Below are 23,268 nucleotides of genomic sequence, written 5' to 3'. Positions count from 1 at the left end.
TAATTGAGATGACCTTTTTTTTTAATGTTTTATAGTGTCCTGATTCAGCATGTAAGCAGGATTTATTAGCCTACCTTCAACGAATTGCCTTGTATTGCCATCAACTTAATATCTGCAGCAAGGTGAAAGCCGAAGTACAGAATCTGGGAGGAGAGCTCATTGTGTCAGGGGTAAGCTGGGACCTGGGCTTCACAATTCAAGTTCCCACTGTTGTACTTCCAAGGCAAGCATTCTTGGCAACAGTACTGCTAAAAACCCCAAACTACAGTGATTTATAGGGAGTTTTTTTTTTTTTAAATAAATGTTATCACTATTATTCCAGACCTTACAATAACTCACAAAGAACAGTTTGATTTTCCAATTACCCCATGTTTATACTAGCCTTGTAAAATCTCCATTCTTCACAAGAAAACTAATTTCATAGTCTGGAAACTCATTGCCAAGCTGTGACTATTATAATTATTTGGGGCTTTTGTATATTTACTCATTGTAAGTCTACTTCCCTCTGTTAGTCCTAGCAATTTTCATTCTCTGTTCAGGAGCAAGCCTCTCTATGTGTGGATTGTGTTCACATGTTAGAGATGATGAAAACAATAGGAATTCATTCATCAGGTTCCAATGCATACTAGGTTATCAGTAACACTTAAAAGCCAGAAAATGTTTGAATTTAACACAGGTTGATGTGCTGTTGCCAAAAACTAACATGGTTGTCAAACACTAACAATTATATATCCTTTGTTCAATCACTTCAGTGTTTCCCTTCTCATGAAAATATAAGTATCTGGCCCATTTTAATCAAATGAAAAGAAACAAGAAGTTCAATGAATAGAAGAATCATGATTTCTTGGCAAGATTTCCAATGTATGTGTTGAGGTTCTTCACCTTGGCTTCTTTTCCTCCCTCAGTCCCTTTCTTTCAACACAAGGTGCCATCTATTATAAACTATTTGCAAATTCCAAAGTGTGGCTCTGCTATCTTTAGTTCTTTTCCCAGTCAACCATGATGCTGCCATTTTAAGTGTGGCATTACCAGGAACAGAGCATTATCAATATGGTGAATGCCTTGTGAAAATCAGATTGGTCATGAAGCTCAGTTCTTCCTCAAGCCATTTTCAGAAATTCAGCAGGTTGACCATTTGATAAAAAAAATATGTGGAAAAATCATTCTTGAACCCAAAGATTTCAGTTCCTATATTGTTTGGCTTGCAGAAAACATAGCTGGGAAAAGAGCTGATCTGGTTTGCATGGAGATGCCATTTGGAAAGCCTGTTCCATGCAGTCTCACCTAGAGCCCAGTAAATTGCTGTTTTGTGCCTCTTCCCAAAGCATAGTCACCTCTTTGCATTTCCAAAATGATCCTGCTTCAACATTCTTCAACAACCAAGAGCAATCTGTCTTGCAATGTGTCCTTTCTGCCAAGTTGGTAATAACCAAGATTCTCTCTGCCAAGAAGTGATCAAAACATTGCATCTCCCTTGCTTCCTTTCTTATCTTCAGCCTCAATGGTATAGTTTCCCATACCATTCAGCTTTCATGTCCATCTGTATATAGCACCTGTGGAACCGAGTGCTTTTTGTTTAGCTTGCCTTGTGTGCTTTCATTTGTTACTTTCTAAATCTTATTATTTATATGGATGCACAGAGCATCTTTGTGGATCTCAGACTCCACAACCTCATCTAAGCGAGTTTTACTGGCAGAGTTACTCTCCATCATCCTCTCAGTACCCATTGTTCATCACTGCCTCCAGAGCTTCATTTCCATTGTCTTTTCCTCATTTAGATGTAGTCCAAACCATCACTGGCTTTTATCACTTGCATTGTTGGCATTTGCAGAGGTGTTTGAGATTGAGAACACCATCAAGAAGCCTGTTTCCTTCTTTGAGTCTTATTGGCAATGTTCATAAATCCTTGCATGGGAGAAGGCTTCTTTTAGAGGAATGTTATACAACTTTATAATAATTCTGAGTGAAACGCATTATAAAGGTTTGCTTATGTTGCTCAGTTATGGGCCTGCTCTTGGTCTCTTCATGATTTTTTTTCCAAGCTTGATTGTTATTTGGTGCCATACCTGCCTGTGTAGTCTGCTGTCTTTGCCACTTCTGCCTCCATCTTATTCTTCATCCTCCTTCACTGATGGCCAATGGAGAAAAAAATCAATATGTTTATTTTGCAAAATAGCCACAAATGACTGCCTTCAAAGTTCTGAAAGAGTCAAGAATGTGAGACCCCATACACACAAACTTTTCAATGATTTTGCCAAGAAAGTGCACCCATGCTTTAAGCCCCATTTATTTTGTTGTCTGGCATGACAAAGTTGCTATATTTTTTAAGGAGAAGCTCCTGTAGTATAAAATGCAATAAAAAAAGAGAAATACTTGAATCTTCCTCCCTTTTTCCCTGTGTCGTTATGTACATGGGATTCAAAGCTGTGGCTTCTTCCCTGAAATACGCAAAAGCCTCCAGGAAGGTATATTTGTAAGAAGTCAAAGCTTCTACTAAAACAGCAGAGATTTGGGTAGATTGTTTCCATTTTGCTAAGGAAAATGATTTGGATTTCAAAACTGAGCACCATGTTTTTATAGTCTCATGCTGGCATGATGAGCTTATGTTAAACAAAATGCACATATACCATGTCAGCATGTATATGTTTTATGTGAGTCTGTGTGTTCAAACTGGGAAAGGCTTCTTCTGTTATATTTGCATTTGGCTTGAGAGGTAGCTCAGGAAATTTCAACAGGTCATGGGGGCAGTGGATGCCAAAGCTCTTCACGAGTCATGGGAACTAGAGAAATAAAGCAAATTTTAAAAATGTGCCTACATATGCTCATTCACACAACTGCTGTCTAAGAAGCACCATTAGTTTTCTGGCTGGCAATAAATTTTCTAAAGTTATTGGCTTAAACTTTTCTCAACAGCAGAAAGGTGCCATTCTTATTAAATCTCAAAGTATAAGATGCATATTTGTGAGCCAATTCAGCTCAACCTGATTGCTAAGCAGGTAATGGGAAAGGGGATTAAAAAAAAAAACAAAACAACAAAAAAAAAACTAAGAGAGTAATAAAAATGTTAGAGAGAATGTGGAAGAAGCTAAAGCCCAGACAATTAAACAGCCTGATAGTTTATATACTGGCTTTATTTGCTTTTTAGTTTAGTGTTTGGTAGTTTAATCTCTTAAGCCAGTTTACATGCTTTTTGGAAAAAGGACCATTAAAGGAAGAAAAGAAGAAAAAGAGGAAAGGATGGAAGATAAGAAGGAAAAAGCATGAAAGAAGGGAAAAGATAAAACAAAGGAAAGAGAAACTTAACCATAGCGTATTATAAATTAATTTAGTGCAGGTAATATCCATTAAAGGTGACAGCGTTATATTCATCATGAGAGAAAAGCTGAGCCACACTTTTTTCAGTATGGAGATATATATTGAATACAAATAAGTTCCAATGTCATGTTATGGAAATTACCTGTATATTTGATTATTGTGTTTTAATTAGTTTTTATTCACTAGGTTTCAGAGGAGTTAATAGGTCCTTTTAAATTTAAAAATGGAGATATACACATGGAACTGGAGAAATGAAAACCATTTTATAACCTTTGATTATCTTTAGCTACCCAAAGGTTTATACTTTGCACATTATTCTCAATGAGATTGGAAACACAAAAACAGGGTTTTAGAACATAGAATGCTGAATATCAAGCATTCTGATAAAATGGAAATATTCCACGTACATTATTTTTTTAAAGTTCAAATAAAACAGGAGCCCCATTATAACAACGAAACCAGAGCACAGGAGCAATAACCCTGCTCTGGACAGGGATTTGATGTTCAGATCAGAGATGGAGGGATGCTGATATAACTTATAGCTGACTCCCCATGAAAGTGTTACAAAGTTAATAGATTTTATTGCATATAAATGCCTTTTCTCATGCAAACAAAATATAAGAACAGAGTTTAGAGGTGAGGAATGTTAGTTCCCTTTGTTCTCAGGCTGATTGAATGGAACCCTGACCTATCCCTGAGGGATGAGTAATTTGCCCTAATGTGCACTTTTGTTCTTTGTCTTTTAATCTCTCCTTTCCAAATTTGAATTCCTCTCAATTGGGTTATGGAGAGGTTTGACAAGGTGAACAAGTATAATTTGCAACACCAGTAGAATTTGAATTGGTAAAGAGAAAATTGTAGAATAAGGGTCAATTATAGTCACTCTTATAGCCTATGTTTCATATCATTAAAAAAATGGACTAAATTAAAATTAACATGAATATTCATGATGATAAATGAAAAATATTCATAAAAATGCTGGAAACTGAAAACAGTCAAATCAATCCTACCTGACACTGGCATATGATCGAAGATACATATATGCTATATGTATATGCATACATGTATGCACACAACAAATACATGTGATTTGACACTTAAATTCCTTGTTCCCTAAATAAGCAGTAATCAAGAACTGAACAAATGGTTGACAACTGTGACATATCTGATTCAATACAATACAGTTTGGGGGCAAATATGGTGTTTATTTGTACCAAGCTATATATACATGTATATATATATGTATATATATGTATGTATATATATACATATACATACATATATATACATATATATTTGTACTATATATATGTACTATATATATATATACATATATACATATATATACATATATATATTTGTACAATGCCATATATATGTGTATATATAAATATATATAGATATAGATATAGATAATTGTGTTTTGTTGAGATGAGAATTACATTTTACTTGAAAATTTCTGTGTTCACTCTGTAAAAAAAGTGTCAGTATTTTGTAATGGAATGAAACGTTCACTGAAACAAGCGTTGTACTCAGTTGTGTAGACTTGTACTTTAAACAACCCTTTCTGGGGAAAGAGTCATTTTTGTTATATCTTCTGATTCTGTCTATTGTCAATTCTCGATTATCTCCAATGATCAAAGTATAGTAGTAATGGGAAAAAATCTAAATTGCTAGTTTTCAGTTTAGGTTTGGAATCCACTTCTGTGCTTCATTTAAACAAAAGGGTATGTGTTCAGACAACTCACAGCCGTTCCAAAGAATTTTATCCAGACCTTCCAGAGGGTAAGCCATTAAGTATTTGGGCTTAAAGGACTTTTTCTGATCTGGGGAGAGTAGGAGAATCCAGATCCAGGGAGGTAAAATTAAAACAAACTTCAGATTATAAATCTGAATGGAGAGGTAGTGGAGATACTCTGTACCGATAAGAAAATTAAACAGGTATTTATCATTTTCAGAATGGCAGTAGTTCTTTGCACTTAATCTACTAGTATGATGGGTTGTTGCATAATTCAATCTTTCTCCCAACAACCTGCCCGCTAATCTGTTATGATGGTAAAACTATAGCCACTTAAATTCTGATTCCTGCGTTAAGTCTTCCTCCGGTACATCCGTGTCAATGTACATTGTCATTGATTTTTGCACAACACAAATTATGCAAACCTTCAGAGAAAAATAACACTTCAGTGTTTTTGCAGTGCAAATTCATTGTCACAGTGTTATAAAAGTGACATTTAACAAACTCAAGGTATTATTTTTGGAAGAAATTGGAAATAAGAATTTTTATAAGAAAAGGAAAAAATCTCCTTGGGTGTCAGGCATCATAGGAAGCTTTATGTCTGTAGCACCACAGCGCAAGCTGTCTCCCTGAATTCAAATAATCTTGCACAAATGAGGAAGGTATACTGCTCTGCTATAAGAAGTAACTCTTCAGTTACATACTTAAAGATACTGATTCTAAACTTATCAAGATGGTCAATTCCGTTCATTGAAAAAAAATCAGTTATCCACTGATGAAATTAAACCAGTTGGTTATCTTACTGAATTGTTTTATGCATAGAAAAAGACTTTATAGTCTAATGCTCTCATCCTAAAATAAGAAAACAGACTCTATTGTGGCAAAACTGGTATGTGAGCCAAGCAAGTAACTCTTCTGACCTTGACTGGAGACATGGATTAAACTAACTTGGATCTACTCAGTGGATTGATTTGATTGAATCACCTGAACTTGTGAGCTGAGCAGTTTCTATTTTAGTTTGAGGGCATCATTGCTTGTAAGAGTAGAAGGGGTTAGTGGCTTTAGGAAGAGTGTCTCTGAGTCAGAAATGTCAATGCCAATACCTGTCATTGAATCAATGAACTTTCCTTCCTTTGGGTTTTAGAATTTTTTCAAGTTTCAAAAGCCTCGAATTAAAAGAAGGAAGGCAAATACTTTATTGGTTAGTAATTAATGCCTTAAATTTTAGTTAATATTCTGAGGATTATTTGGCATCAAATGAATAGTAATATTTTGAGAAAACTTGGAAATTAGACACACGGGAGGTACCTAGATGAGGGACAATGATTGCATATATCTTTTGATATCTGTGAAACACAGGCAAACCTATTTAAGATACACTGGTTTGTACCATTTTCCCATGAGACAAGTTCTAATTCTGAGATATTGTCAATATGTGATAATTGTCTGAGTTCATTCTAAGATGTTCTTTATTAATCTATAGTTTTAATAATGAATGTCTGTAGTAGTGTCTTAAGAACTACATCCCACCCCCCATTTTTAAGTAGTTTTGGATATGTGAGAACAACCCAGATCTAACTGTTCCCTTCAGTTGAACCAAATAATTATGAGAAACCAAAGTGTTGAGTGAATACCTTTATTTAGATACAGTATCTGTAACTCATTTCCTCTTTTTTGGTTTTCCTGTATACACTTCAATTCATCAGCTCTAGTCAAGAAATACATTATTTTGAATGGGTTACCTAAATCTATTGTTTTTTGTTGTTGTTGTTCCTACTCGGACATGCCTCAAGAGAAGATAAAGTATGAATAAGTTGATATAAAAGATATAAATAAGTAAAAAAGAGAATATGAATGTTAAAACCATATACAAACATTATCTGGGAATTTCATTATTGATTTTGCACAAACTTCCATGACCTCAGATGACTCAAAATAAAGGAAATAAAAAGACCCCCATAGCAAAACTGAGACAGGAGTAATGTTTTTCTAGGAAAAGACCAGTGTTTCCATTATCCGTTCCTAATTTCTAACGACAATATAACAATCAGAGTTCAAAGAAATGTATTTATTGCTCGTTCTCATAAGGATATTTTACTTCATTGAATTCAATGTTTCCATTGCATTTAAACAATGTAAAAGGCATGGTGCTAAATATTGGTTGGATGACAGAATTCAAAGTTCTTTATCTCTAATAGCAAATACTTTTTGTGAAAAGGATAAATTTTTCCATCCATTGTGCTTTTGTTAGATTGTGGAGTCTATTGTTTTCATTTTTTCCCCATTTAGTTTCTCATCTTACTGTTTAGCATTCTCAGCTGGAACAGCAGGGTGTCTGTTGAACTACCTCTGTATTCACTGGTTTTCTTTGTTTACTCTATTCTAGAAATAAAACTGTGTTTAACTTACTATTGTCTACATTCTGTCCCTACAGATTATGTCAAATGCTTTCTCCAGCTTAATTTAAATGATTTATAAAATATGTCTTTGATCACAACCCTTAGAAGAGAAATATGTTCCGTGTTATGGCCCATGTATCTTACAAATAGGAAAGACTTCTGGATAGGCAATGTGAAGGATTTTTAGCTCAGATTTCTTTTACTGCTTCACAATACATTGTCTTACTCTATCTTTAATAGTCATTTTCCTTCTGGGCAATAAATATATTTTAAATATTTCATCCTAATCCTATTTTCTTGAAGGCAAACTTAATTTAGACTTTAATCTTTTCTTTCATCATCAATACTGTATCTTATTTTATTGCTTTTCTCTGAATACCTTCATCTGTACAGATGTCTTGCTGATAATGAACTTGACTGGAAGTCTGGCTAGATGTTCTGTCAAATCTCTAAAATCTGTCTCGACCTCTTTTATATGTTTTCCTTTGCAAATCTATTTTGCAACTGAAAGAGAATATCCTGGAGAAGTTCCAGGATATCAGAGAAGTTCCAGGATATCAGATGCTGAGAAGTCAGCAATATCTTCTAAGGACCATGTACTCTTTTAAGCCCAAGGTTCTATATGTGAGACACTATCTTAAGACAAACTCAAACATGATCTCTTTATCTGGGAACTCCCAATTCAAATCTGTTGCTATCAAAATTAATCGTATTCTCTTACTGTAATATTTCTCTTTAATAATAACATTTTGGTCACACTGCATTCCAACTGCCTGATCATGTCTCCCATGATAAATTACTTGGTAAATACATCTGCGGATTATTCTTTTGGAGTGTACAAATTATTCCACCTGACTTTTCTCAATCCTTTGCACTAAGAAGTTGAATTAAAACTTTTTTGTTTCAACAAACAAAAAGTTGAAACCAACCCTACATCTCTCTGGTCCAAATAAAATTATAACCAAGACTTCAATAATAAGGTCTCTTGACTGAAATCTTGCAATCACTTCATGTCTTGCCTTGAAGGGCTAACTCATCCATTTATGTGATGTCATAGGAAGTATGCATCAAATCCATAATTGTAATAAGACTTAGTTTTCATAAAAAATGTCAAGAGGCTAGATCCTAAGAAGAGTTGGAAATTATTTGATCCAGGCATTGCATTCTGTGTCAAAGAAAATTTTGTAATTTTAACTAATATCATAACTAAAGACATTATTGTAATCAATCATACTAAATTCACCTAAAAAGTCAGCACAGTTCACCACTCTGCATCCATTTGATGCAGCCTAGTTTTGCATTGGGTTCCTGAAGACATGCTCCATTTCCAGATAAACAATAGATAATTAATTAAAAATACCAATAGATTATAATCTAAGTCCAGCTTGTTTTATTTCAATATTTAAAAAGTGTTTAACTCCATTTTATTCTAATATCTTAATGCTGGCAAAAGTGTACCTCCTTTGTTTGGTAGTAAAATTTTTAAAGTGCTTATTGGAAGAATGGACAGCTGCATCATTAATCTTAAATAGTGACTTTTGTATTTTGTATGAAAGGTGAGATGACACAGATAAGTTTCTAATGCATAATAATCATTTTTGAAACTGATTGATAAAAGAATTGGTAAAATAATAACACTTTCCCTACAGTGAAAAATCAGGAGATGGCTAATTTCTAAAGCCAAGCAGAATTGTTATAAAACATAAAAAAGCAAGGATAAGCCAACTAGTCAATGATCTAATATGTAAAAATTGGAAGAAAATAGCTTTATAGGACCATTGATTGTGAAATTTCACTCAATAAAAGCTGTTAAATATAGAATTTGAATTTAGACTTATTGAGCATAAAAAGAGAATAATTCAGCAAGGAAAACATATGCACAGTATTATTGCTTCTTCTAGTAAGTACTAAAAAACCCAAATATAGGAAAATTTTCAATTTCATTCTTGCTTCTCATATGCCAATATTTTTCTTTTTTATTGTCTTTAATTCTCTAAAGACATTCTTTAAATGCCTTTAACATTTATTTTGAAGTAAAAGATGGGAGTAATGTTGCCAGATTCATAATCAGTTTGAATTTACTAGCTTCTGTGTTTCAAAATGCTCCCTAATCTACCAATTTTGTATAGTTTAAAATTGTGATTATTTCATACACTTAGATATTTAGTGAGCTAAGAATGACAGGACTAGAGATAGAACTGTATTGGCTTAAAACGCCAGAAAAAAATCCAAATTAGGAATTTTGTTTATCTGCGTACAGAAACAGGCTCTGGGCTTTACCCATTTATGGTGCTGTGAATTGTAAGCTATTATTCTGAATCTTTACTGAAATATTTTCTGTGGAAAAAGGTTCACTTTTCATATATTCCACTGGGCAAATAAAGATCTGGCTTCCATGTGGATGGTTTCAGGATCTGCTTGCTCTTCCTTTTGTTTTGTCATAATACTCACTTGACAGCTTTGACCAGTTCAGTTTTTAAAGCTCTAAATCTACATTTGAAAAGAAAAAAGACCTAGTGCTCTCCACATTTTTCTCCCATCTTGCCTGATTTCAAAAAAAAAAAAAAAATTTGGAATCAGGCTTTAAACAAAGCTATAACGCTATGACTATAGCAGAACTGCATGTGACAAAAATGTTTGGTCACTGAGCATTACTGGGTCACCTAAACTTGACCTCTAAAAGTAGCAGCGCAGTGGACCTTGTGATTGTAGCAATATTGCCATTTGATTTTTCTCCAGGTTTGAAGGTCGGATCTAATTATCCCCTTTAGGTGTATGCTATATTTGGTATACATAGAAAAACTTAGTCAAGATTGTCAGTAATATTTTATATCAAAAATAACATTTTAAGAGGTAGAAATTCCAAGGGTAGAACTAAGCATTGGTTATTGGCTTATCTTTTAAATTGTGCCTATCACACAACTCACGCTTGAGTACAAAAAGGAACAGTAAAAATGAATTGCCATTCTAGCAACAATGAGTGTGTTAATTCCTCAGTGAACCCAATGGAAGAGGTAAGTATCCCTTTAGCACCATGTACTGGCTGAGTGTGCTGAGGCCGAGAGCTTGCTGAAGGTCACACAGCAGGGCAATGGAACTTCCTAGAAAGACATCTGACATTCCCCATGTACAGTTCCAGGCATTAAAAGCTTCAGCCCTTGCTTTCTCTCTTGGTGATCTTCAATGCTTTAAATAGGGGATTCATCCCCTTTGAACCCCACTACAATTGTCCCTTACAATGCCTGACAAGGTGGGATGCTGCTTCATCCTCCTTCTCCCAGATGGTCCATTTATCTGTTCAAGAGAGCCAATGAGGAATCCAAATGGCTGGACTGCTTAATATCACGGAGCCCCACCCATATCTCTTTCAGTACGTAATTCCTTCATAGGCCTCTTTCTCCCAATTACCCACTCCCTCTTACACCTCCCTAATCCCTTCCCAATAGGGTACGTTTTTTTTTTTTTTTTTTTTTTTTTCTCTTGCTCTCTCTCTCACTCTCTCTTTTCTGTATCTCTCGGAAATCAGACAGGAGTTCAGAGCACTTTCACTACCTTTTATGAGGTAGATTGTGATGTCATAGATGGGGGCAGGGCTAGTCAACTTTCTACCCACCTCCCAACCTGTGCTGAGGGCGCTCCGATCGGGTGTGGAAGCAGTGATTCTTCCATGGTGAGTAACTTTGCTTTCTGATCTAACCTGTCTCATTGTAAACGTTAATTTTGAAAGCAGGGGGACGGAGTTTCAAGGAAGTAAAGATGTGACCAATCAAGCCCTCTTTACTTACTATTAACCAACTTTGGGCAAAGGATCTACTTATTTATTCTTTATTTAAGTCAAGAATTCCACAACACAGATGTACTCTTCAAGTATGATCTAAACTTGAGAAGTTGAAAATGGTATTTTCATTCCTTTATTTCTCATTCTTTCTTCCCATTGGGACTGAAAGTCATTGCATATGTGGAATGAATCCATTCTGTAGTCTTTTAGTGAGCTTTCTATAAAGGAAGGCAAGTTAGGAAAGTGTATTCTTCTTCATTTGAAAGATTTCAGGATCACAGGATATCCTTTATTAATGTTTAGCCAGAGAATCAATCTGCTCTTCTAAAATTGTAGAGTAAAACTGTGAAGAAACTGATACATAAGAATTATCAACAAACTTGGTTCTGATATAAACAAATGAAAACTTTCAAATGCAAAAACTAAAATATTTATTTAAAAAAAAGAGCCACCACTCTTGCAAGATTAAGGGTGCATCCATTTCAATGTGTCTCAACCAAATTTGCTACCTTTTTGTTGCATGTCATAACAATGATGCTGTTTTATAGGATTTCTTGGTAAAGAGCTGTGAAAAACCACTGTTCTTTGTTTCATTTGGGTTTCTATTATTACTGATTAATTCATTTATATGCCATAGTATTTAGAAGGAAAAGATCAACTGGAGTGAGCGTGTTCCATCATTTTCCTTGTTCTCTCCTGGGTACCTATTAAAATGGTTAAAATGTCAACTTTTTTATTAGAGGGGAAAGAAGGTTCATGGAGATGGTTACATCTTTAAGGGATGTTGAAGCATCAGGGTGGGTTTTTAAAAAGGTTTGACCATCAGAATGTGAGGCCCATTACTTTTCATGGGGTGGGATTAAAAGTATCCTAGTTTGAATTATAGGTATTATGAAATGTGTTAAGTGGATATCATTCATTTTTTCAAATCCCTAGTTAACTAGGTATGTATGGATATTGGTATTGGAGAACTGGGGTAGTTTAAAAGGAGGAGTCCTTTTATTTCCCAATGTTCAAATGTTTTAATGGCCTTTAGATTATGCACATGGAGCATATATTAGATTACATTATCTATTAACATTCAGAAAGAGAAATGCTACTTGTATCTCAGTCTGTATACTCCACACAAACTTTTCTACTCAAGAGGATTGTATTAAATTGTCTGTTTTACCTCCTTGCTAGATCTTAAGCTCAGTGAAGGGACCAAACCTCATATAGTCAATGCTGTTTAGATTTGCCCCCAAATTTAAAATTCTTGGACACCATAAGGAGGAGTCCTTTCTCATCAGTAGCTCTTCTGTTACGTGTAGAGCCTCTATCCTTCCCCCACAAGGGCTCTCCCTCTTTTCATTACCTGGGGTGGAGTGGTATAGTGACTGCTGAAGTTATTTTCCCACCTAAGCTTTCTAACCTAAAGAAGCAACTGTAACGGTAGAGATTTTAGGCACAATAAGGAGAAATAGAGTCATAACTGGCCCATAGGAAGATTTAGGTGATAATCACCTGCAGTCAACTTAATATTGCAATCTGGGTAACAATGCCAAAGTCTCATATGTTGGGTGATCCCTCTCCAATCTCTGGCCTACCTTCCATTAAAAGTGCTAGACCCCAGAAACCCAGGTAGAAGTTAACCTTCAGTGCCAGAAAAATCCGATATCTAATCATAGCTCAAGTTTTTAATGTCTTTTGTCAACCTCTCATACAGCTGCCAGGTAAGAAATGCTCATATTATACAAACCCTTGGAATACAATCATCTTTCAACTTCGTGAGTTAAGAATGGTTGTGTTGTGCGCTTGTGCAAATTCAGAGAATCTATCATGGAATGCATTGTGCATGCACTTGTATACCCTCATGTGCATGTTTCATTTATAGTGGTGTTCAGTGTTTTTATATCCATTTTGTATGTATTTGAATTATAATTTAAAATACATACATATATTGTGCTCCAAACAAAAGAGTGAGGTAAAACAGAAGTTGCTTAATCTGGGGTCTGAACACTGGTGCACTAGTCTTATTTCTGTCAGTGGCTAATTAGGTAACTCAAAGTAAATTACTTAGATCTCTTGGGTCTCAGTTTTCTCATCTCTAAAATGATGATAGATGATTTAAAGGATATATTCTAAAGTAATCCTGCTCCAAAATTCTATCATAAAATGATATATTTTTGAAGAACCGGTTTATGGTGAAAAAAGATTGTATAGTTGATGAGACCTAATTTTTGTAGATGACATACAGTTAGTTTTTCAAACTAGAAAGAAAATTTCAGTCCAAACTAGTGTTAAAATGTACTCTATATCTGATGTAGTATTATTTGGTTAATGATGTTAGTGGGTCCTGTTCTTTTAAGCTGACAATATCAAGCCCATGATGATTAGCTGTGTGTTGATTTGGAAGACTGATTTGTTTTTTAACTCCATAATTTTATGTTATTCTGATTATTTGAGATAAAGAAAATATCCTCATCCACTAGGTAATAGAGGGAGCTAGGCCTTATTGGGACTCTCAAATTCAAAATTACTTATGCAATATTGCAGGAATTCCCTTGTGCTGTTGGGAAGAGTTCAATGAGTAGGGAATTGGTGGTTACTGAGCTATGTGCTATGAAGGATAAAAGACATGTAAGCCCTGGCTCCTACTCTTGAGGAATGTGCAACCTTTTTGGGAGTCTGGACACATGTCAAGTGACAACTTAAAAGTGAAGACAGTAAGTGTCAGAGTGGTCTGGGGTAGACTGGATTGTACTGGGAAGGCTTTGTGAGAAGCTGAGACCTTCAGCTAACTTTGAACAGAATGGTTTAGATTTGTGTTGTTTGTGTATACATAATGAAGGCAGGTCAGCAAGCCCACAGAACTGTAAATGTTGCAGAGGCTATCTTGTGTTTAGAAATGCCACATATTGAAATCAAAAGTCTTTGCTAAGAGTCCAGCCCCATACCTTCCCAGAGCCCCTCTACTCTTAATTATATGCTGACTTTATAATATATGAAGAGGAGGTGGCAAGTGACTGACTTGCAATGATTATTAAAATATAATCAGGCAGCTATTTTCTTAGTTACACAAGAGGTCACATGATCACTCACAGCCACGACTGAGGAAAAGAAATAAAAAAAAAAGGAAGGAATTATGGACAGAAGGAGGCTCTAGCACATTGTGGTTTTCTGAAAAAGGTGGAAATGGATTAACATTTGGACAATCAAAGGGATTGTCACTGACAGGTTTAGAAACATTGGATGGTCATGGAAATGCCCATAAGCTAATGAGAATCCATGTAACCAGGGTGATTTTCCAAAGCAAATGGAAGTTTCTTGCACTGAATAGGAATCATGTCAGACTCTGCTCTCAAAGAGACAATGATTATGCAAGTCTCTTTCCCTAATACACTTGGATTTGGGCATGACTTACCCACTTTGACAAAGCACACTTAGGTTTGAAAGCCTCTCTGTTGCTGGAGATTCATAGATGATTTTCAGTGTATACTTTGTATCACTTAGAGGGCACTGTTTTTGTATTTCTTGCCATCCAAGTTCCTTCCAAGTTACTACTTTGGCCTTTCTAACACACAGAAATTCTGTGAGTAGACCTGCTTTATTACCTATCCCAGATTCTAATGACTTGGTTTACATCATCCAGTGAACGTTTTGTAATATTCTATCATGACATAAAAAATAATTTCTAGAATATATTATCTCAGGAAATCACTTTCAAAAGCTAAATTGTCTATATGGGAATAATGAAGTAGTATTATCAAGGTCAGTTTTACAAAGCAAGGAATGTTCTCTTAGAACTAATTTTCCCCAAAAAGTTGAAGTAGAACTTCCATAAATTTTTGTGGAACAATCTAGCCTATTAAAGGAAGTTAAAGATATTACAATTAGGTTTGTCCCAAGAGAACAACAACAAGGATGGCAACTCTTCTCCTCCTCCCCCGAAATGTCCCTAGGGGTAATTTTAGAAATAGAAGTTCAGTTGGATTTATAATTCAACAAATATTTATTGAGTAAATAACATGTGATATTCACTGTCTTATGGATGGACATGGAAGTAGCAATGGAAAACAGACACATAATCAGTAAATGTAATAGATTATAATAATGACTCTCACAGAAATATATACAAAGTGATATGGGCATTCCTGTAGAGAAGGGGAAGAGGAAGCTTCATAAATGGGACAATATCTTTGAGTCTTCCCAGATAAATGGATAGGAGCTTAAAGTAGAGGAGGAGAGAAATGATTATCCCAGAAAAGGTACAGAATGTCCATAATATTGAGGTATAGATGTATTCTATGCTGACCAGACCTGAAAATGTCAGAGATGGATGGAAAGATGGAGAAGAATCAAAGGTGAAATAAGAAAGATAGGTGGGCACTGGATATGAAAGAAAATTTTATGACCTATTCTCATTTTAGTGAGTGTCTCTCAAAATGGTCAGAGGATCATCTGCATGCCAAATGCAGAAAGAGGTGGGAGGAGACTGTTAAAGTGCAGAATCCTGGACCAGGCTGCAGACTCCTTAAATCAGGACTGTAGGTATTATGTAGGTTTTTGGAAACTGTACTTAACCTCACCTTCGACATGCCAGGTGATCCATTTTCACACCAAAGTTTCAGAATCTCTACAAGGCAACAGAATTGACTCATGGTTTCTATGTTCTTGGAAGAAGAATCAAAAAAAAAATAGAATGAAAATATTAAGAATAAAAGATTTGGGAAAATAGGATAAAGGTAAGATAAGAATGTTCCTGAGAAAGTTGGTTTAAATTTCTGTTAGGTGTAAAAAAAAAAACTTTCTAAGAATGGTGGGTTTTAAGTTTAAATAATTACTAAGTGATGCTATTAAATATAGCTTGAAGAAAAGACATGCAACTATAAACACTTAAGGGACCATCTAGTTCTTTCATCATCATGGTCTAATGCAAGGAGTTAATCAAGTTCAGAGCTAAGTTGTTCTATAGCTCCCAACTCGTGTCAAGAGAAGGGATAGAGACAACAGTGCAGAGCAATATTTATTTCTGCTTGGTATTCTTTGGTAGAGCTATTTGACTGCTTTTTAATATTAATTAGGTGAACTCATTAAAAAAATTTATATATGTATATATTCCCATCATGATGAGAAAAATCAAGCTTTCAAGCCAATGTAGGTCTATGGTCTATGTTGAAAAATATTAATACCATAACTATATATTTCAATAAACAATCTTTTAGAAGCACTCATTTTTTTATATATATTTTTTTCTTTATGGAAAACAGCCATTATCCTACAACCACCAGTCTGTGTAGAGAGTTATACAAATGTTCAAAGAAGAGGGAGGCACTAGAGAGGTATTTTACATTTGACTAAGACATGAGAATGAACCCTGCTCTGGAAGAAGGTGGCCCTCTTATCACAGCAAGGAGGGTCAGTTCTGGATTTAACCCTCTAATTGATTTGCATACAGTTCTCCTCTTCCAGATTGCCAGAATCTTCTCTATTTTTTAATTTGAGAATTTCATTGTTTATAAGTTGAGAAATGATAGGGAATCTTGTTTTTTCTTCATATACATCTCTCTGCAGGTAATAACAATAACTGCTTTGGTAGAGCTGGTGATACTGTCACATTTTAGAAGCAGTTAATTGGTAGGATGCCAGTGCTTGCCATTAACTGAGAAAATTAGTTTCAGCATGTTGATTTAAAAGAAAAAAATGACTTTTTAAATTCTTACAGAATTTTTTAAACCAATCACATGTAGCTCTGTCATTGGGCCTTTATTACACCAACCCAGCCAAACATAACTTTGGGTAGTCCTTAGAAATCTGCCACACAAAATTATTTACCTTAAGGCCTAGCATTTTACCTGAGTAAAAACCAAGTCAGAGAACAGTGACGGCCACATGGTTTTGATGTAAGAGATCTGAAAAAATAAGTTACAGAATATCATGTTCTCCCAAGGATGATGAGAATCCATTGGAGTGACCAGACCATGTGGCTGACAGGTCTTGGTGCTCCGAACTAGTGTCAGGCCTAAGCCTCTGAGATGGGAGAGCCAAGTTCAGGACACTGGACCACAGAAACCTCCCAGCCTCACATAATATCAATTGGTAAGAGCTCTCCCAGAGAGCTCCATCACAACGCTAAGACCCAGGTGAACCCAAGGGCCAGCAAGCTCCAGTGCTGGATGCCCCATGCCAAACAACTAGCAAGACAGGAACACAACCCCACCCATTAGCAGAGAGGCTGACTTAAATCATAATAAGTTCACAGACACCCCAAAACACACCACCGGATGCAGTCCTGTCCACCAGAAAGACAAGATCCAGCCCCAACCACCAGAACACAGGCACCAGTCCCCTCCACCAGGAAGTCTACACAAGCCACTGAACCAACCTCACCCACTGGGGGTAGACACCAAAAACAACAGAAACTACGAATGCACAGCAGTTGTAGGAGCAAGGTAAAAACCCACCAGACCAAAAGAAAATGAAGAGGAAATAGGCAGTCTACCTGAAAAAGAATTCACAGTAATAATAGTAAAAGGGTTCCAAAATCTTGGAAATAGAATGGAGAAAATACAAGAAACGTTTAACAAGGATTTAAAAGAATTAAAGAACAAACAAAAAATGATTAACAACACAATAAATGAATTTAAAAATTCTCTAGAAGGAATCAATAGCAGAATTATGGAGACAGAAGAACGGATATGTGACCTGGAAGATAAAATAGTGGAAATAACTACTGCAGAGCAGAATAAAAAAAAAAAAAAGGATGAAAAGAATTAAGTCAGTCTCAGAGACCTCTGGGACAACATTAAACACACCAACATTTGAATTATGGGGGTTCCAGAAGAAGAAGAGAGAAAGAAAGGGTCAGAGAAAATATTTGAAGAGATTATAGTTGAAAACTTCCCTGACATGGGAAAGGAAATACTATCAAGTGCAGCAAGAGCAGAGAGTCCCATACAGGATAAATCCAAAGAGAAACATGACAAGACACATATTAACCACACTATCAAAAATTAAATACAAAAAAAAATATTAAACGTAGCAAAGGAAAAGCAACAAATAACATAAAAGAGAATCCCCATAAGGTTAAGAGCTGACTTTTCAGCAGAAACTCTGCAAGCTAGAAGGGAGTGGCACAACATCTTTAAAGTGATGAAAGGGAAAAAGCTACAACCAACATTACTGTACCCAGCAAGGATCTCATTCAGATTTGATGGTGAAATTAAAACCTTTACAGATGAGGAAAAGCTAAGAGAATTCAGCACCACAAAACCAGCTTTACAACAAATGTTAAAGGAACTTCTTTTAGGCAGGTAACACAAGAGAAGGAAAAGAGCTACAAAAACAAACCAAACTAATTAAGAAAATGGTAACAGGAACATACTATTGATAATTACCTTAAATGTAAATGGATTAAATGCTCCAACCAAAAGACATAGACTGGTGGAATGGATACAAAATCAAAACCCGTATTTATGCTGTCTACAAGAGACTCACTTCAGATCTAGGGACAGATACAGACTGAAAGTGAGGGGATGGAACAAGATATTCCAAACAAATGGAAATCCAAAGAAAGCTGGAATAGCAATTCTCATATCAGACAAAATAGACTTTAAAATAAAGACTATTACAAGAGACAAAGAAGGACACTACATAATGATCAAGGGATCAATCCAAAAGGAAGATATAACAGTTGTAAATATTTATGAACCCAACATAGGAGTACTTCAACACATAAGGCAAATGCTAACAGCCATAAAAGGGGAAATCAACGGTAACACAATAATAGTAGGGGACTTTAACACTGCACTTTCACCAATGGACAGATCATCCAAAATGAAAATAAATAGGGAAACACAAGCTTTAAATGACACATTGAACAAGGTGGACTTAATGGATATTTATAGGACATTCCATCCAAAAACAACAGAATACACTATCTTCTCAAGTGCTCATGGAACATTCTCCAGGAGAGATCATATCTTGGGTCACAAATCAAGCCTTGGTAAATTTAAGAAAATTGAAATCATATCAAGTATATTTTCTGACCAAAACATTATGAGACTAGATATCAATTACAGAAAAAATAAATTAAAAAATACAAACACATGGAGGCTGAACAATACAATGCTAAATAACCAAGAGATCACTGAAAAAAACAAAGAGGAAATGAAAACACGATGACCCAAAACCTATGTGATGCAACAAAAGCGGTTCTAAGAGGGAAGTAGATAGCAATACAATCCTACCTTAAGAAACAAGAAAAATCTGAAATGAACAACATAAACTTACACATAAAGAAATTAGAGAAAGAACAAAAAAACCCAAAGTTAGCAGAAGAAAAGAAATCATAAAGATCAGATCAGAAGTAAATGAAAAAGAAATGAAGGAAACAATAGTGGAGATCAATAAAACTAAAAGCTGGTTCTTTCAAAAGATAAACAAAATTGATAAACCATTAGCCAGACTCATCAAGAAAAGAAGGGAGAAGACTCAAATCAACAGAATTAGAAATGAAGAAGGAGAAGTAACTACTGACACTGCAGAAATACAAAAGATCATGAGAGATTACTACAAGAAACTCTATGCCAATAAAATGGACAACCTGGAAGAAATGGACAAATTCTTAGAAAAGCATGACCTTCTGAGTCTGAACCAGGAAGAAATAAAAAATATAAACAGACCAATCAGAAGCACTGAAATTGAAACTGTGATTAAAAATCTTCCAACAAACAAAAGCCCGGGACCAGATGGCTTCACACGTGAATTCTATCAAACATTTAGAGAAGAGCTAACACCTATGCTTCTCACGCTCTTTCAAAATATAGCAGAGATAGGAACACTCCCAAACTCATTCTACAAGGCCACCATCACCCTGATACCAAAACCAGACTAGGGTGTCACAAAGAAAGAAAACTACAGGCCAATATCACTGATGAACATAGATGCAAAAATCCTAAACAGAATACTAGCAAACAGAATCCAACAGCACATTAAAAGAATCATACAGCATGATCAAGTGGGGTTTATCCCAGGGATGCAAGGATTCTTCAATATATGCAAATCAATCAGTGTGATACACCATATTAACAAATTGAATGATAAAACCCATATGATCATCTCAATAGATGCAGAAAAAGCTTTCAACAAAATTCAACACCCATTTATGATAAAAATACTCCAGAACGTAAGCATAGAGGGAACATACCTCAACATAATAAAGGCCATATATGACTAACCCACAGCCAACATTGTTCCAAATGGTTAAAAACTGAAACCATTTCCTCTAAGATCAGGCAAGAGACAAGGTTGCCCACTCTCACCACTATTATTCACATAGTTTTGGCAGTTTTAGCCACAACAATCAGAGAAGAAAAAGAAATAAAAGGAATGCAAATTGGAAAAGAAGAAGTAAAACTTTCACTGTTTGCAGATGACATGATAGTATACACAGAGAATCCTAAAGATGCTACCAGAAAACTACTAGAGCTAATCAATGAATTTGGTAAAGGAGCAGGATACAAAATTAATGCATAGAAACCTCTTACATTCCTTTACACTAACAATGAAAAATCAGAAAGAGAAATTAAGGAAACAAATTCCATTTACCATTGCAACAAAAAGAATAAAATACCTAGGAATAAACCTACATAAGGAGACAAAAACCTGTATACAGAAAGCTATAAGACACTGATGAAAGAAATTATAATAATACAAACAGATGGAGAGATATACCATGTTCTTGGATTGGAAGAATCAACATTGTGAATACGACTATACTACCTAAAGAAATCTACAGATTCAATGCAATCCCTATCAAACTACCAATGGCATTTTTCACAGAACTAGAACAAAAAATTGCACAATTTCTATGGAAACACATAAGACCCCCCAATAGCCAAAACAATCTTGAGAAAGAGAAAGGGAGCTGGAGGAATCAGGCTCCCTGGCTTCAGACAATATTCCAAAGCTACAGTAATGAAGACAGTATGGTACTGGCACAAAAACAGAAATATAGATCAATGGAACAGGATAGAAAGCCCAGAGATAAATCCATGCACATATGGTCACCTTATCTTTGATAAAGGAGGCAAGAATATACCATGGAGAAAAGACAGCCTCTTCAGCAAATGGTGCTGCAAAAACTGGACAGCTACATGTAAAAGAATGAAATTAAAACACTCCTTAACACCGTGTACAAAAATATGCTCAAAATGTATTAAAGACCTAAATGTAAGGTTGCACACTATAAAACTCTTAGGGGAAAACATAGGCTATGACATAAATCACATAAATCACAGCAATATCCTTTTCGACCCACCTCCTAGAGAAATGGATATAAAAACAAAAATAAAAAAATGGGACCTAATGAAAGCATTTCCACAGCAAAGGAAACCATAAACAAGACAAAAAGACAACCCTCAGAACGGGAGAAAATATTTGCAAACAAAGCAATTGACAAAGGATTAATTTTCAGAATATATAAACAGCTCATACGGGTCAATATCATAAAGCAAACAACCCAGTCCAAAAATGGGCACAAGACCTAAATAGACATTTCTCCAAAGAAGATATACAGATTGCCAAGAAACACAGGAAAGGATGGTCAACATCACTAATCATTAGAGAAATGCACATCAAAACTACAGTGAGGTACCCCCTACCCTGATCAGAACGGCCATCATCAAAAAATCTAGAAACAGTAAATGCTGGACAGGGTGTTGAGAAAAGGGAACCCTCTTGCCCTTTTGATGGGAATGTAAATTGATACAGCCACTATGGATAACAGTATGGAGATTCCTTAAAAAACTAAAAATAGAACTACCATATGACCCAGCACTCCCACTACTGGGCATATACCCTGAGAAAACCATAATTCAAAAAGAGACATGGACCACAATGTTCACTGCAGCACTATTTACAATAGGACATGGAAGCAACCTAAATGTTCATTGACAGATGAATGGATAAAGAAGATGTGACACATATATACAATGGAATATTACTAAACCATAAAAAGAAATGAAATTGAGTTATTTTTAGTGAGGTGGATAGACCTAGAGTCTGCCATACAGAGTGAAGTAAGTCAGAAAGAGAAAAACAAATACTGTATGCTAACACATATATATGGTATCTAAAAAAAAACATGGTTCTGATGAACCTAGGGGCAGGACAGGAATAAAGACACAGACAAAGAGAATGGACTTGAGGACACAGGGTGGGGGAAGGGTAAGCTGGGATGAAGTGAGAGAGTAGCACTGACATATATATACTACCAAATGTAAAATAGGTAGCTAGTGGGAAGCAGCTGTATAGCACAGGGAGATCAGCTCGGTGCTTTGTGACCACCTAGAGGGGTGGGATAGAGAGTGTGGGAAGGAGATGCAAGAAGGAGGGGCTATGGGGATATATGTATACATATATCTATTTCACTTTGTTGTTCGGCAGAAAATAGCACAGCATTGTAAAGCAATTATACTCCAATAAAGTTGTTAAAAAAATATATCATGTTCTCTTAAGGTAAATGTTAAAATTATAAACAAGGTATTGCTATTCGATGTGAATTTGGAAACCAAGTCTGTCTTTTATCATCTGGGAGATATTGGGTAACATTGCTAATCTCTGAGCTTTTGCTTTTGATTTAGAAATTGGAATAGTAATACGACTTAGAGGGACAACAGGACGATTGCATGTAGTAAATGCCTCAATTATTATTAAACTAAGATACATTGAGGGCTTAGTATGTTCCATGCACTGTGCTAAGCATTTGAAATGCACTCTGCAATGTGTTTTCAAAATCATTCTGTGGAAGAGATACTGTTATCCGCATTAAAAATATTAGGAAAACGAGGTTCAGAGAATTTAAGTAACTTCCTGGAGGTTACAAAGTTAGTGGTTGATATACTGTAGTGCTTCCAGGAAGACTCTCTTGATATTCTCCCACAGTGTGATGTGTTTTCTATCATTCCTGGTATGGAATGCAGTGTAGGAACTTATTTAATTATATATATATATATATCCCTAGCTAGTCTGTGAGCTCCATAATGATAGGGAATGTG

The 23,268-nt window shown here is 35.4% G+C and overlaps 1 protein-coding gene across 4 annotated transcripts in view; it reads left to right on the top strand.

The window, feature by feature from the left end:
* CTNNA2 (catenin alpha 2) overlaps nt 1–23,268 on the top strand; it is a 1,229,110-nt gene that overhangs the window by 1,185,312 nt on the left and 20,530 nt on the right. For 2 of the 4 annotated variants that reach the window (XM_029231354.1, XM_029231355.1), the window contains 2 exons: nt 36–170; nt 10,979–11,122. The exons of 1 other annotated variant lie outside the window; for it this stretch is intronic. In XM_029231354.1, coding sequence (XP_029087187.1) covers nt 36–170; nt 10,979–11,122 — 279 coding nt within the window. The remainder of the gene's footprint in view (nt 1–35; nt 171–10,978; nt 11,123–23,268) is intronic. One more of the 4 variants, XM_029231356.1, reaches the window with a different exon arrangement.

The sequence above is a fragment of the Monodon monoceros genome, unplaced genomic scaffold (genome assembly GCF_005190385.1).
Source record: "Monodon monoceros isolate NGI ecotype Baffin Bay Population unplaced genomic scaffold, NGI_Narwhal_1 Super_Scaffold_19, whole genome shotgun sequence".
Classification (NCBI taxonomy): Eukaryota; Metazoa; Chordata; class Mammalia; order Artiodactyla; family Monodontidae; genus Monodon; species Monodon monoceros.
This window is presented reverse-complemented; position numbering and strand designations above follow the sequence as displayed.